Consider the following 17,339-nt stretch of genomic DNA (forward strand, 5'->3'; position numbering starts at 1 on the left):
CAATCTTTACTGAAACTTCCCAAGGAATTTTGGGTTGAAACGTTATTTCCATTCAGCTAGAAATGCATCCATGCTTACTAAATACTGGGGAAAGGTTAAACACAATCACTGCTTTATGTTTACATATTTTTAAAGTGTTAGATTACTGATCATTAACCAATTTGTAGAACAGAATCTTAGTGTTTCAGTGACCCTGGGATTTAAATATTATTTTTCACTTTTTGTTATCTTCCAAGGCAAATTCTGTAGCTATAAGGACACCGTTAGTAGTGTCCCATCTCAGATTGCTAAAGTAATTTGGAAACATTAAGATATAAATTATTTACTCTCACTTTTTTCTATTTTTATTGAGGCAACATTGTTTTACAATTTGGTATATGATTCAGGGGAGTAGTTCATACCCCCTCAGCTACCAAAGCACCCATAGTGACCCTATATCACTAGGCCCCTCCCATTTTGTACCCCCCTCATCTTCTCTCCACCCTCCAGTAGACTGCAGCCATATTTCTAGAGTTTGATTTGGTTTGATTTTTGTCAATTCCTTTGTTTTGTTTTCTATATTCCACGTGTGAATGAAACCATCCATATTTGTCTTTCTCCTGACTTATTTCACTTAGCATAATCCCCTTCAGTTTCATCTATGTTGTCCCAAATTTCAGGAGTTCATCTCTTTTATACCTGAATAGTATTCCATCATGTATATACACTATAGTACATATACTATAGTATATGTAAACATAGCTCACATATAGTATATGTACTATATCTGAATCCATTCCTTTGTTGCTGAGCAGTTAGATTAATTTTTTAACTATGAATTTTCCATTTTAGTATCATAAAGCATCATCATTTTTTAAATTTCAGACTTTTGTTAAGAATTCAATTTTTTTAATGATTCAAATTTTATTTATCAACCATTTCCGTTTTTTTTTTAAAGATTTATTTTTTTATTCATACAGAATTAGGGTACAGGCCAGAGATGTGGAGGGTGATAGGATTCACCAGAGACAGAGTGGGGAGCAGAGCAGGCAGATCGACGAAGCACACCGCTGAGGGGAGCAGCGGGCGGGCCAGGAGAGGTCTGCCACGCCATGTGGTCACCTCCGGGGCAGGCAGGAATCGAACTCATGGGGAAGTGGCTCTAGATTCTCGATGCTGTGCTTTAACCCGCTGCGCCACCAGGCAGGGCCCCATTTCCATTTTTTAAAGTATGGTTACTATATTTTCCTAACAAAGACTGGAGGCTAGTTATAAATTTATTGAACATAAGTTGAAAAATATGCCAGATTTATAATAAAACCTCCCATCAGTATAAAAGAGGAAAAAAACATTTAAAAAGCAGTCCTTAAAACAGCAAAGGCAACTCTACCATTACCAATACTAGGAAAAAAGTATGCCTACCTTAGGTTACTGTAGATTATTAAAATCTATGAGTCCATGTCCCAGAGGCTCCTTTCTTCACACATGAGCACAGCGCTACTCCCATACTGCATGAATGTCCATTCTAGTCCTTACAATTCTAAACTGTCAGTCACACACAGGCACACAAACTTCTTTTAACTGAGGGCTCTTGAAAACTTTTTTAAAAGTCTCTGAACTTCTGTGACCCCCCCCAAAAATTACATCCCTAATCGTGCAATTTTAAGCAGTATGCAAGCATGTCTTTGGGTAGGGAGCTTTCCATCTATAAATCTCTCCAAGTGGGATGGTTTCGCTCATAGCAGTAATATAATGGACCAGACAAAAAAATAATAATGAACAGCCATATGCCAGAGACACTGGGTGGGGGTGGAGTGGGGAATGGGATCAAAAATGGGGGTGAGAGGAGGGAAGTGCATGGGACTATGGTGATGGCACACAGGTGACTTGGTTATGGGAAACCCATGGGGATTACAACTGAAAAAAAATGTACAAAATGATGTAAAAATAAAAAAAAAAGAAATCTCTCCAAGTGACTCAATCACTATGAAAAATGTGATGCATAGTCTTAGTAAGTTTAAATTAAACTAATGTCACATTTAATGTTGAGTAGTTTGTTTTGCTGTTATTCCACACTACATCAAGAAGCTCCAATCCTTATTATTACATGACCAATCTGGAAACAAAATGCTAGTCTATATTTTATCGTCTCATCTTCACTGGAAAATGTTGGGCATAATTCCTCCAGGAATGTAAGGACCTAAACAGATGAGTTTTAGAGAAAAAGAAACCTATGAAACTCGTCCACCACCACCACCACAATGCCTAAACTGTTTCTTTTCAGAAAAATGACAGCAAAATTTGTCCTTGGTTGTGGTTTTAAGGAACTAGGGGTCTCTCTTTACAAGTAGATTTTAATTTCATGCCTTTTAGTTTAATTCTTTGCTGTTGTCCTTCTACAGGATTTGTCAGAAAATTGAAGGTAGTAGAAGAAACATTCCCTCCAGAAAACATATAGTACAATGGACAATTACCTGTAATCTACAAAGCATAGATTTCTTTCTTTTTCTTGCCAAATGTGCTACCTTCTTTCAATTTCCTTATTTCTGTTAATTCTTCTAGTCCCCTTCTCATTTGACTGATAAGCAAGCTCCTTATTGCTACTACACAAATCTTAAACATTGCTTTACTCTTCTTCTCCTACATAAAACCTTTCAGTGGCTACAGAATTGAAATGAAAAACTTTAGCCTGGCATTTGAAGTCACTTTGACTGTAATGGCAGTTGCAGCATGGTTCTGTCATGCTGACCACAAGCCAGGTAGGAGTTAAGTGCTTTACATTATCTGATTCAAGTCTCACAGCCCTACCCCACCCACTTTGTGGGAACTTTTCTAGAAAATGAAACTTAAATATAAAAAATTTTAAGCAAAAAACCTTTTTAAGTTCCTAATGTAGAACATATATATAGATATATATATGAAAATGATGTTTCATATATATGTATATATATATATATTATAAATATTTATAAATTTATAATATTTTATAAATCAGTGTAACTTTATTTAAAGTATTATATCCAAGGTCACATGGGTTTCAAGTGGAAATACCAGTATTTAAACTCAAGCAATCTGATGAAAGAAACTGTGTACTTACCCTCTCATTATTCCCCTTCTTCTTTGCCTATTTGTGCAAACTGACTCACTGTTCCAGTCAGACATTCTCATCCCTCCCCTCCAACATGCCACTTTCACTCCCAGCTCCAGGATATTGCCTACACCCTTCCTCCTTCTATTGTGTTTTCAAATCCCACTCATTCTTCAAGATCCAGCCTAATTGCAGCTTCTCTGACATCATGTTCTCTGATCACCTGCTCTACCACATTAACCCTTAATCATGTATATTCTGATATAATAATTAAAGCACTGCATGTGTGTATAGCTTATCACCCCCTACCTAACCAAGGCCCAGGTGGTAGGAATAACCAAAGTCCTTACAACACAGCTATACTCATAGTGGACAATCCATAAATGCTTGATAAAAACAAATGTAGATAATCTTGCAAAATTGATGTTGTGAATTTAGAAATACTAGTTTTTAAACAATATATTATTTAATATAGATGTATAGCTATAAGTATATCTTCCTGGAATCTCTTTAAGCTATATTCTACAGGGCTATGGAGTTGATGTAAGTAAAATATCAGTAAAAATCAACAGTTGCATCAAGTTATTTGCCCTCTGAAGCATAACACATATACAGAAAAGTGCAAAAATTATACATGTTCAGCTCAATGAATTTTCACAAATGAGCACACAAGGTAACCAGATTGAGAGAAAGAACACCATGCACCAGTAGTTCCCCTCATGGTATAAAGTAATTACTATTCTAAAACCATAGATAAAAATGATTTTTCAGGCAAAGATGAATTATTACAACTGTTTTGAACAGATTACTCAAATATACTACTTTTTTTTAATACTGAAGGGAATGGTCCATCTGCCTAGGTCTCAGGAGATGGCTTGAACATATACATATATTCTTATAAAAATTATTGGTGCAATTGTTGGTAAACCAGTTTCTGATATATTCACTTTCTACTAAGTACAATGTCTTATGCCAGTAACAAAATCACAAGAAAATAAAATGGCAGATTTCACACAGTTTCAACAGCAATACAGCAGTGGTTCTAAAGATATAGCCTAAAACTCCTGAAAGCCCAATACATCAATCAGTTTGCTAAAATCCTGTGGGCTTCCTTACCTGCCCAATCCAGGAATTCAACACATCCAGTCTGAGAATACCGAGCAGCAACATCTCGAGCTCTTTCTTGTCGGAAATTTAAAGCTTCTATATCAACATCCAGTTCCACTAGTGCTTTCAAAGTTTCCAAGCGACCCCAAGCTGCTGCACAGTGTAAGAGTGTGTAACCTAACAAGGAGAATGAAATTGTCAGGTAACGAGGACTACAGAACTACATTGTTTTAGGCTATTTTAGGAAGTATATCATAATGTCAATCAAGTATTAAAAACAGTTAAATGGGCCACACATTGTTCTAAGTGCTTCACATATAGTGACCTCATTTAGTTCATAAAAACCCTATGAATCGGGCCCTCCATGGTGGCGCAGCGGGTTAAAGCACAGCACTGAGAAGCTAAAGCCACTTCCGCATAAGTTCGATTCCCGCTTGCCCCAGAGGTGATCCACATGGCGCTGCAGACCTCTCCTGACCCGCCCGCTGCTCCCCTCAGCAGTGCGCTTGGTTGATCTGCCTGCTCTGCTCCCAGTTCTGTCTCTGGTGAATCCTCTCACCCTCCGCATCTCTGGCCTGTACCCCCCCAGCTCTATATGAATAAATAAATAAATCTTTAAAAAAAAAAAAAAAAACAACCCTATGAATCAGAACTGTAATTCTGATTTTACAGACAAGAAAACTGAGATTCAGAAAGGTTAAGAAACTTGCGTAAAACATATCCAATAATGGAACCAGCAAATGGCAGAGGCAGTGCTGAACTCTCTTCATCCTAGAAAGAGACCTTTCTTACTGACAGTCATCTATTGTGGAATACAACCAGAACCATAACTTTTAAGCAATTTTCATCAAACAAATTACTTTAGCATTATGGTTAACACAATATGCACTTCCTAAAATTGCATATAAATCTCATCTGAAAATTCATCATTTAAATTAAATTAAAATTATGACCTATCAAATTAGAAAGCTATTTCTTAGACTTACTGAGAGTATTTGCATAAGGTGTAATTGTAAAGGTGAGAAACATGAGTGGCATCTTTAAAAATACTTTTTAGACTTTTTTTAAAAATCAAGAAAAATTTGACTATTTTAATTTACCCACAAGGATATCCTTTATGGCCCACTTAACCAGCCAGAGGCATGCAGGTCTCCTATAACAACTGAGCAAGAGAATGAACTAACAAGTATTAAATCTCTAAGTAACAGGCACTTAATGTGCTTCATTTACTCCTTCCAATAACCATATGAAATACATATTATTAGCCAGTTAAAGGATACACAGGATAGTTAAATTCAGAAACTATACCCTGTCTAAGGCCACAATGGCAGCCAGCAGCCAAAGCAAGGCTCGAGCTCAAGTCTGGTGCCGCATAAAGGGTTTATAAGAAGCAGGAAATGGAACCCAAATGTTTACCTGTGGGAAACCAGTGATACCTCTACACCTACAGATAAATGAACCATTGGGTACCTACAAAAAGTTGCAATTACTTTTACTGAAAAATTAGCTGATAAGAGAGGTTGGTAGAAAAATTGACATTATGCATCATGAGTATTTCACTTGGCAACAAACTTGCAAAAAGGTGGGAAAAAATAGTGCAAAAACAGACCAAAAGTCTTCATCCTGTACCTTGAGCATTGCCCAAGTCTCCATAGATGGTGGTCTAAAGATTATATTTAATGATGCTACCCTACCCCAACTGGGCAGTAACAAGTGCCCAAAGATGGGATGGTGAAATGAAGGAGAAAACACTGACATCATTTGAAAGGATCTGCACTTTCAGCAAAATGACTGAGCAGCTTTATAACCAGGAGTTTGAAGATGCCGACAAGGTGACTAAAGCTCTTTTTTGAGGACCTACATCTTAAGCACAAATTGCTTAAGCACAAATTGCTTAATGATTCCAGATCATTATGTCTTTGCCAATAACACATCTCCTAATCAATGTGACTGCTTCTGTCAGCAGAAAACCTGAGAAGGTGACTGGCATATACTACTACTCGCCTGTGGATAAAATACAGCAGCTGGAGATTACCAAACTGACAAAACTTCTGAGGACACACTGGTTCTGATAGGGCTGAGAGGGAGGGAAGGATCGAGGAAGTCGTTATTCATGGTAAGGTAAGAAATCTGTACACCCACATTGATTGCACGGCCTGTGGACTCAGAGACAAGTTTCCAGCCCAAGAACACGTCTGGAGGAGTGGTGGGAACCAATACTATCAGAATACCAGCAGAAATATGAGGTTGCTTATGGAAAACTGTTCAACCCTTGCCAGGTGCTAATATACCCAGCTAAAGCCTTAACAAATTTTACCAGTGAGCAGGCCTGCATGGCCCACTACCTACACATTAACCACAGTGATGGTTCCCCAACTGACACCTAGATTTATCAGAACAACCAGAAGGAACTCTGGTATTCAGTGTGCACCTCCATTAAAGTACCTTCAGCTACTGCCATCTTCCTTCTGGTGAAGTCTGTCTGTGAACTGATTGCACTTCATGTTGGAAGGTGGCTCCTACTGTGCTCATGACTTCAGAAACCCTGAGGCCCAAAGTATCAATCTCCCTGGAGCCATCTCTGCTGCCTGCTCCTCTCTATAGGCCAATAGAGGGCAGTGTATTTCTTCTGCACCCAGTGCAATAAAAGCAAAACTGTCAGTCAGTAAATAAATAGGCTGGCTGACTCATGCAGTTGCCACTATAAAATAATCTTCATGGAGATGTGGAATCAACCCAAATGCCCCAAAATAGATGACTGGATCAAGAAGATATGGTATATATACCGATGGAATATTACTCAGCAATCTAAAAAGATAAATATATCCCATTTGCAGCAACACGGATGGAGCTGGAAGGGATCATACCTAGTGAAATAAGCTAGAAAGGAAAATACCATATAGCTCCACTCACAGTAGGAGTGTACAGGATCAAAGGGGAAAAAAATAACTGTAATAAAGTACAATATAATATCAACAAACAACTACAAACCATTCTTTGGGTGGGGGGAAAAGGATCAAAACGGGGTGGGAAGAGCACATTGGACTATGGCTATGGCACATGGGTGAATCGGTGGTAGGAATTCTATGGGGTTACAACTGACAAAAAAGCATACATTGTACAAAAATGAAGAATGATATAAAAAATATATTTAAAAAATAATAATCTTCATGGAATGCCATTCATCACGTACAGTACCCAGAATACTAGCTTGATTCATTTCTTTCCTTATAAGCAAGTTTAGGTGGGAAACAGCATCAGATATAGTTGATATTATTATTTTGTTGTGTTTTTGTTTGGGGGAGTAGCTTGTGATTTTTTTGTTTTTGTTTTTGCTGCCAAAACAAATTACCACACATGAAGCTGCTAAAAGCAATACCCATGTCTAATCTCACAGTTCCATAGGTCAGAAGTACAAATACAGTGGTTCAGCTGGGCCTTGGCTGAAAGTTTCAGAAAACTAAACTCAAAGGCTGGGCTCTCCTCTGGAGATTCTAGGAGGAAATATTTGCTTCTAGGCCCTCTCAGGCTGGCAGTGAGATTCAGTTCCTTGAGATTGTAGGACTGAGGTCTCTAGTCCTTGCTGGCTGCAAGAGCCTCGTTCAGCTCTTTAAGATTGCCTGCATTCCTGATCAACTTGTCTCCTCCATCTTCAAGCCAGCTATGACACAATTTTTCTCATGCTTCAACCTCTCTGATTTCTTTTGCCAAATTTTTTCTAACCACAACTAGAGAAAGTTCTTTGTTTTTAAGAGTTGTCATTAGACTGGCACTGCCTGCATAATCTGAGCTAATCTGTATTTTAAAGTGTAGAATTTTTTTAGTTTTATGGATTTGCTACTGACTTATGTAACTGTCATTTTAGAAGTACAACTTTACACCTCCATATGTGAACATGCAGAGTATGTCATCTTAATTACCTCTTCCATGTAAAGTAACATATTCATAGGGTCCAGAGATTAAAGCCTGGATATGTAAGGGGGAGTTATTTTGCTACTCTTGTCAGCTGCAGGTACTCAAAGATTCAAATCCCTCCCAAATTCATCCATCCAAAAATCTCATCTTGTTACATATCAATTCAAAATCTAATCTAAATGTCATCAGCTCAAAGGTTCAAATTTCATCATCTAAATCACCTGTGGATGAGGCTCTGGCTATAATCTATTAAATATAATTAATCTATTAAATATAATGGGGCACAACCTTTTCCACCTGAAGATATGTGAAAATAAAGAAATTATCTATTCCCAACATACAATACTGGAACAAGAGTAGGATAACAGGAATAAGGACTCTGGTTCAAACAGGGGGAAAATGGAAAGTAAAACAGTCACCAATGCAAAGCAATTCTGAAGTCAAGCCAGGTAAACTCCATTACATTTCAAAACCCTAATAATTCTCCTTGGTTTTCAGCTCTTGCCCTCTGAGCTCTTGGCTTCACTCTGTGGGGTCTCAGTTTGCTGAATCATCTTTCCTTTTCCATGTAAGACAGCATGAGTTTACAACTGAACAGTGAATAAGTAAGCCTGCTTCCTGACAAAATGTGGGGATCCAATAGCCTTTCTTCTGTTTCCATCTGTGCAAGACAGTATATTTTTGCTATTATAAAACTCTCAAGAACTTTGTAGACTTCAGTAGACATAACAGAGATTTGATTCACCCCATTAGACAGAAGCCAGGTTAACAAATTCTTCAAACATATTCCCTTCTCCACTTTTCTGAGATGGCTTAAGGGTAACAGCCTTAAGCTTTCTAGTTTGATTAAAGGGGTATCCTTAAAGTCATACCCTTAATCTCATGTCTAAATATTATGACCTTTTGATATCAACATGTCAACAAATGGTTATAGAATCACACATTCATTTTTTTTTTAACCTGGAGCATGTTTTTCTGATAGTGAATCTCCTGATTTTAATGTTTTTGCTGTGTAGATAGGCTTGGAATTTAATATCTCAAGTCAAGTAGTCTTGGCTCCTTATAGTTTTACAGTTATCTCAATTGGTCCTTGTGTGTTGGCATTTTAGTATGAACAGCAAGAAGAAACTAGACTGTAATTTCAACTCTGCTCAGGAATCTCCTCTGCTAAATGACAAGATTTCATAGTAAGCACAAAATCAGAGTAAGTAAATTGATTACCTTAGAGTACATCATCAAATTCTGAATGCCTGTTTACCTAGCTGTATATGTTGGAAAGCACCAAACAAAAAAATGGTAACACTCATGTCAACTAAACAAAACAGCACCTCCCGTGAATAGTACGGGAAGCATACTGACATATATTAATTTAGGACTCTCCTTTTCTTTAACATAGTATGGTTTTTATACATTATTATTAATCCAAGTTTTGTCAGTGTGTATAGAAAGATTATATAATTTGCCTAAATCATAATGCCAAGTTAGTGGCAAAGCTAGGATTTGAAACCAAGCTCAAAAGTCAGTGCTATTTGAACACAAGATCTGAAAATCCAAGCTACTAACCAGTCATTATAGAATCCCTTTGTAACCTTTGCCTCAATGTCATCATTTCAAGTGTTATCAGTTTAATACCCAAAATGCTAGTTCATTACTTGTTGAGTAGTAAACCACTGTATATATGATAGTGCATTTATCCATTACCATACTGATTTGAATCATTTAAAATTCTTCACAATTACAATCAATATTGCAATAATTATTCTTGTACAAGTCTCCTTTTGAATATGTGTTAGAATTTTTCAAAGACATTTATCTAGATATGAAATTGGAATAATGGGGTATGACAATATGCCACTTTATATGAATATTCTTCAGAGTAGTTGGATCATTTATACTTCCTCCAGGAAAGAGTTCCCGTTTCCCATTTCTTTAATGCTGCCCGATATTTAAATTCTCATAGGTCATTGTTTAAATTTACATTTTAATAATGAAATAGAGACTATTTTCATATATTTAGTGACCATGAGAGCTTCTCTTCCAAGAATGACTTGATCTGAAGTTTTTCCTTTTTTCCTACTTGGGTTAAAATTCTTCTCTTTGACTAGTAAGATGTCTTTATGGAGCTATATCCTTTGTCAAGCAGTCTGCTTTATCTTTTACTATCTTCCTGTACAGGATTTCTTGTGTATAACTTTTAAATTCTACATATAACATTATCTATCTTTTCCTTTAGTGACTATATTCTTATATTTCAAGAAATTTTATGGTGCCTCGCCTACTACAATAATTCTCTTCTATTTGTCTATAAGAATACAGAACTGCGATACAGGCCAGAGGTGCAAGAGCAGTGAGCGAGAATTCCCCAGAGACAGAGTGGGAAGCAGAACAGGTGGATCAGTGAAGTACACTGCTGAGGGGAGCAGCAGGTGGGTCAGGAGAGGTCTGCCACACCATGTGGGTTACCTCCAGGACTGGGAATCAAACTTGCACTGAAGTGGCTGCAGTGCTGCGTCCAAACCCATTGCACCACCAGGAAGGGCCCACTAGTGAGTTTTTAAATATGATTTTCCTGTGTGAATGCTACATTTAAAAATGCACATATATTATTTTGTTCTTTCTTATTAATCAAATAGCAAAAATTATCAAATATTCCCAATATTATGAAAGATTTTGCCAACTTTTTCATTGAGTCAGATTTTGATTGATCCTTGCCAGTATTTCTTTATTTTCTGTGTCATTATTTTACTCTACTATTATTTCTTCTATTTTCTTTGGATTATTCAGTTATTCTTCTAAATGCTTTACTTACTAATTTTCAAGGTTTCTTTTATTCTAAAAAAATGCATTAAAGTTTTATGTGTATTCCACAGATGGTGATATATAGTGATCCTGTTACCATTTAAAAATTCCATAATTTCTACATATTTTCTGTGACCAGAAGATGATTTAAAGTATGGGGTTTTTTTCTTTGTTTGTTTTTTTACATTTAGAACAACAAGTTTATTAGGAAAAGGAGAAAGAAAAAATAGAGGCCCATTCATAGTCATAAGTAGGCAGAAAAGCTTAAAGTATGTTTTTGTTTCCAAAATTATTAGAGATTTTCATTCATCTTTTTGTTACTATTTTCTAATTTTATTGTAAAGATCCAAGACTGCAGAATCTTTGATATCTGCTGAGATTTCCTTTACGAGCTAACATGTGACGACATTTTTAAATTTTCCACATGAGTGTATAGAAAATGTACATTAACTATTTGCTGGAAATCATTGTTTTATATTCTACAGTGAACTTGTATTATATTTTGTGATCTGGAAAACAAGTGACTAGAGTAAAAGAGCTAATTAAATAAAGATTACAAAACCCAATAAATCTTCAAAGGAAAAAAATTACTGAGAATTTACTGTTTGTCAATTTACTTTGTGTCATGTACTATGATATTTATATGCCATATCTATATTTATCTTATTAACCCTCATAATACACTATAATGAAAATATGCTATATCCATTTTGCAGATTAAAAAAAGAGGCACAGGGCCCTCCCTGGTGGCGCAGCAGGTTAAAGCACAGCACTGAGAATCTAAAGCCACTTCCGCATGAGTTCGATTCCTGCCTGCCCCGGAGGTGACCGCATGGCGTGGCAGACCTCTCCTGACCCGCCCGCTGCTGCTCCCCTCAGCAGTGAACTTCGTCGATCTGCCTGTTCTGCTCCCCGCTCTGTCTCTGGTGAAGCCTCTCACCGCCCCTGAGCCTCTGGCCTGTACCCCAGTTCTGTATGCACAAGTAAATAAATCTTAAAAAAAAAAAAAAAAAAAAAAAAAAAGAGGCACAAATGGCCCTCCCTGGTGGCGCAGTGGGTTAAAGCACAGCACTAAGAAGCTAAAGCCGCTTCTGCATGAGTTAGATTTCCACCTGCTCCGGCGGTGACCACATGGCGTGGCAGACCTCTCCTGAATGGCCCACTGCTCCCCGCAGCAGTGTACTTTGTCGATCTGCCTGTTCTGCTTTCCACTCTGTCTCTGGTGAAACCTCTCGCCGCCCCGAGCCTCTGGCCTGTACCCCAGTTCTGTATGCACAAGTACATAAATCTTTAAAAAAGAAAAGAGACACAAGTTATTAAGTACCTTGCCATCACATAGCTAATAAGTAGTGAGGTCTATGTGCTTAATCACTATACCACTCTATATCAACATGCATATACACATATGTTTACACACATGTGTGTGCATAATTAATATACGCAATCTAAGTAGGCATAACAAATTTATCTACCTGTAAAAACAGTACACAGTATCTTTCGACAGTAATACTGATAAGAGAAAAAAGACAAAATACCTCTGGCAGTTTTTTCATTCAGATTCACACCATATTTTGCCAAAGCTCTAATCACATCACTTTGTCCAGCCATGCAAGCTGCATACAACAAATTTCTCCCAACGATGTCTTCTTCCAAAAGTAACTGCATGGCATGTTCATGATGAGGGTTCTCAGGGTCATCCAAAATCTTCTGCAGACCTTCTACATCCCCTGTGAGAGCAGGCTGTAAGAGAGGATTGACTGTGCCCGTGTCCTCTGATTCTTTGTCACCTTCATTTTCTTCATTAACTTCTACTTCCTCTTGTGGTAAAAACACTGTTTGTTCTGAACTCTCTAAGTCTGGGGGTCCTTCTGACTCCATTAAGTCCAAAAAATTACCTGAGACAAAAAAATATAGACATCTACTCAAAACAAACCAGTACTTATTGATTTACTTGGTCAACTGAAAATATTAATAGGCTAAAAAACACCTACCTGAAAATCATTATAAAATATTATATCCACTTAATGAGTAAAGTTTATTGTGCACTATTATAAGTCAATATGCTGTCTGAATATATATTAAAATGCTGAATTGTGATACAAACTGTAAAGTCAATAGGGACAAAGGAGGAGATCCATGAAGGCTAAATCCAAAGGAAAACATTGAAAGAAAATGCTAAAGATACTCACCTGCCTAAGCAAGAGTCATTTTGGGGAGAAGTGAGAAATACAGTTAGATCATTGCAATCAGACTAACACCTTAAAAACTAGGAACTGGCATTTTAGTAAATTCATTCACTCACTAATTCTTACTGAAAGCTTACTAATACACTAAGTGCTTTGTTAGTACTATATAAATTACAGAGAATCAAATTTATTACCTGTCCTCGATAACTTACTGTTTCAAAAGGGAAAATAATGATATGTAAAAAATAAGTACAGTAAAAGGTGATGAGATTTAGTACTAAAGCAGTTTAAATGGGACAAGATTAATTCTAAGTGCAATTAATTAAGGAAGTCTTCACTATGGCAGAATATCAAGGTGAAAATAATGGCTCTCTGCTCCTCTCAATTTTATAGATAGCCACCTCTTTTTGTGCAGCACCAGCATGGCTCTCTCAGACACCATGATGAAGGTCAGAGAGAACAGATTTTGTGGGACTAGATGCCTGGTTATCAGGGCTGCCTTTAAATCTGGTAAGGATATTGTTGCCATCATTGATCCCTTTATTGACCTCAAATACATGGTCTACAAGATCCAGTATGGCATGGTAAAGGCAGAGATGGGATGCTTGCCATCAAGGGAAAGACCGTGTCCATCTTCCAGGAGCAAAGCTCTCACCAAGAACAAATGGGGTGATGTTGGTGCTGTATACGTTGTGGAGTTGGTGCTGAATACGTTGTGACAACTTTGGCATCGTGGAGGGACTTGTGACCAGGGCCCATGCCATAGCTGCCACCCAGAAGAACATGGATGGACTCTCTGGGAAGCTGTGGTGCAAAAGCTAAGGGGCAGCCCAGAATATCATCCCCACTTCTACTAGCACCACCAAGGCTGTGGCACAGTCATCCTTGAGCTGGACGGAAAGCTTAGTGGCATGTTCTTCTGTGTTCCCACTTCCAACATGTCAGTTGTAGATCTGACCTGCTGCCTGGAGAAAGTTTCCAATTTCAATGACATCAAAAAGTGGTAAAGTAGGTGTCACAGAGCCCTCTCAAGGACTTCTTGGGCTACGCTGAGAGCCAGGTTGTGTCCTGCAATTTTAACAGTGACACCCACTCCTCTACTTTCAGAGCTGAGGCTGTCATTTCCTTCAATGACCAGCTTGTCAAGCTCAGTTCCTGATAGATCAATGAACTTGGTTACAGGAGTCTCTAAGGAGTAAGGGCCCCCTGGACCACCAGCCACTGCACAATAGAAAGTGAGGCACTTAGAATTTCCTGATTTATACAGTTCCATCTCAGAACTCCTGGCAAAGGGGAGAGGCTTAGGGATCCCTGCCTTGTCATGTACCAGCACTAACATACACTATCCACCAACAAAATTATTTAGATAAGAGCAGCACATTTCCCTCGTATGTGCAAAAACAGATTGTAGCATCACTGCTCATAACAGCAAAAATCCTTTGGGTAAGGGAGAACCAATGCCCATGAATGAGAGCATAAACTACAGTATATCCACCAAAAAAAAAAGTATATAGAAGTGAAAATGAAAAAATTACTATGCTACACCATGTGGTAAGCAGGTTCTGACATGGCTTCCCATGTCCCTCACCTACTTCATGGTATCCCAGCCTTATGTAATTCTCTCCCCTTGAATGCTGGCTAGACACAGTGACTTTTTCTGATGAAGAGAATATAGTCAGTGACTAAGATATCACTTCCATAATTTGGTTATAACAGACTATGGCTTTTGTCTTGCTAGTATTCTTTCTGTCTCTTCTCACATGCTAGATGTACTGGTCACTTTCAAGGAAGATGGACAACCTCTGGCCAACAGTCAGTAAGGAATCAGGCCTTCAGTCCAATAGCCCATGGAAAGCTTATTTCTGGCAACAAACACCTGGCGAGCATGGAAGTAGATCTGCCCCAGATGACCCTTGGGATGACTGCAGCCCCAAGCAATACCTTAATTGTAGCTTCCTGAGAAACTCTGAAGTAGACCTAGCTAACTAGTACCCTGATTCCTGACCCACTTGAAAAATGAGATAATGAATATGTACTGTTTTAGGCTACCAAATTTGGAGGTAATTTATTACACGGCAATAAAAAGCTAAGACACAACAATCTAAATGAATCTTTGCAATGTAATATTAAGTGAAAAAGTAAATCCAAAATAGTGAGTACATATATATGATATATGTATGTGTGTATGTATGTATACACACATAGATTTCTGTAGAGCTGAAAGACATTTTTAGGAATATAAGCAGATGCAATAATACTTTTTTTAGCAGAAGAAAAGCAAAACTGAATACAAGTTTCAGAACAGTGTTTGTGGGGCAGCAGAGAGAAGAACCTTTCTGAAACACAAAGACCAAGTCTTCTAAAGCATTTGTCTGTAGGTTTGACTGTAAAAAGACAGTATCTAAATATGAGAATAAAAGTAAACACTCATCATGTCTTTGGTGTTTGCCTTTTAAAGATAATTCAAAATTTTCATTTGTATAGATTTTTTTCTTATAACAGAAATTTCTGAATACTTTAAAATAGTTTACTATGAATTTAAGTGCTAACATCAAGATCATAGTAATGTAGCTTTTTCTCTCTTTGGTTTGTCAGTATTCCATACATTGAAATTTTTTATTTCATTTTCTCACTAACTTTTGTTTTAGGAAACAGTAGTTTTCAATGAAAATCTGTGTTTAATGTCTATAATGGGTTTATTTTTCATTATTAAATAAATTAATAAGCATCTTTAAAGTCTCTACTTTGTATTTCTCACTATATTTATAATAATCATTGACGAACAGCTATAATGCACACAAAGGAAAACTCTGAAAAGTAAAGCTCTTTGGAGGGGTCAATAATTTTTAAAAGTGTCTTGGGCCCTCCCTGGTGGCGCAGAGGGTTAAAGCACTGCACTAAGAAGATTAAGCCACTTCCGCATGAGTTCGATCCCCGCCTGCCCGGGAGGTGACCACATGGTGTGGCAGACCTCTCCTGACCCGCCTGCTGCTCCCCTCAGCAGTATACTTTGTTGATCTGCCTGTTCTGCTCCCCACTCTGTCTCTGGTGAATCCTCTCACCCTCTGCATCTCTGGCCTGTACCCCAGATCTGTATGAATAAATAAATAAATCTTTAAAAAAAAAAGTATATTGGACTTCTGAGAACAAAAGGCTGGAGGGCCACTGATTTAGGATGTTATGAGACCTAGACGTCCCAGGGAGTGTTGGAGAGTGGGTGCACCCACTTTATTACTGTAGAAGTGAGAAGAAGCCCTGTAGGGAAGGCTGTGAAGCAAACCACCCAGCCCGGCAGAAGAGAAATCATGGCAAAAGCTCAGGGAGTGCTATGGCCAGGAGGGCTACTGAGTGTTAGCCAAATCAGGAGAGACCTGTTCACACAGTACATGTGCATTGACATGGCAAGTAGAGCCCAACACTTCCCCAAAGATCTCGAATCATCCACATGTACCTACATAACAGGAGAGAAACAGGGGAGAAGTTATCTAAGAACCAAGACATATTTGTACAGAATAAACATGAGCCAAAGAAGCCAGTTAAAGATTGAGCTCAACTTTAAAACCCATCAAACATTTCCATTTTTCCCAAATAATCAACAAATGAGTATTCATGAATCAGACATAGACAAAAACAAATTATATCTTCATATTCACGAAAGTTACAATTTGAGGGCTTCCCTGATGGTACAAGGGATGAAGTAAGCACTATGAAGCTATCGCAAGCCACTAACACATGAGTTAGGTCTCTGGCCAGGGAGTTGACCCACATGACAGAGACCTCTCCTATCTCATCCGCTGCTCCCCTCAGCAGTGCATCTCCGTCAGTCTGCCTGTTCTGCTCTCCACTCTGTCTGGGGAATCCTCTCACCACCACCACCACCACCCCCTCCACACATACACACACACATCCCAATTCTTGTATGCATAAAGAAATATATATATTTTTAAAGTTACAACTTAAATAAAAATGGCAGTGCCACTACACAGAACCAAAACTTCATACAGATTTGAGCATGGAGAGTGGAGAGGAAAGGCAGGAGCCATACAGGCAGAATAGTAATGTGGACTGTGAGTCATAACGTCCAGGCTTCAGACCTGATTTAGCATTTCTTAACAAAGTGACTTTTCTGAACGCATTGTCCTTGTTTTTGAAATGAGACTAGCACCTGCTCTGCCTTGCTGAATTAGGCTAGGAACACAAGCCTATAACTTCCTAACTACAAAGGGTGAACTCTTTTGAGGTTAAGTACTAATATAGAAAATCAC

The 17,339-nt window shown here is 38.0% G+C and overlaps 1 protein-coding gene across 1 annotated transcript in view; it reads right to left on the minus strand.

Annotated features, from left to right (window-relative positions):
* ANKRD45 (ankyrin repeat domain 45) overlaps nt 1–17,339 on the minus strand; it is a 36,248-nt gene that overhangs the window by 12,047 nt on the left and 6,862 nt on the right. Inside the window, exons 2-3 of the mRNA XM_004688125.2 lie at nt 12,424–12,783; nt 4,184–4,351 (exon numbers count right to left, since the gene is read on the minus strand). Coding sequence (XP_004688182.2) covers nt 4,184–4,351; nt 12,424–12,766 — 511 coding nt within the window. The 5' untranslated portion in view covers nt 12,767–12,783. The remainder of the gene's footprint in view (nt 1–4,183; nt 4,352–12,423; nt 12,784–17,339) is intronic.

The sequence above is a fragment of the Condylura cristata genome, unplaced genomic scaffold, assembly GCF_000260355.1.
Source record: "Condylura cristata isolate star-nosed mole 26May11 unplaced genomic scaffold, ConCri1.0 scaffold00024, whole genome shotgun sequence".
Classification (NCBI taxonomy): Eukaryota; Metazoa; Chordata; class Mammalia; order Eulipotyphla; family Talpidae; genus Condylura; species Condylura cristata.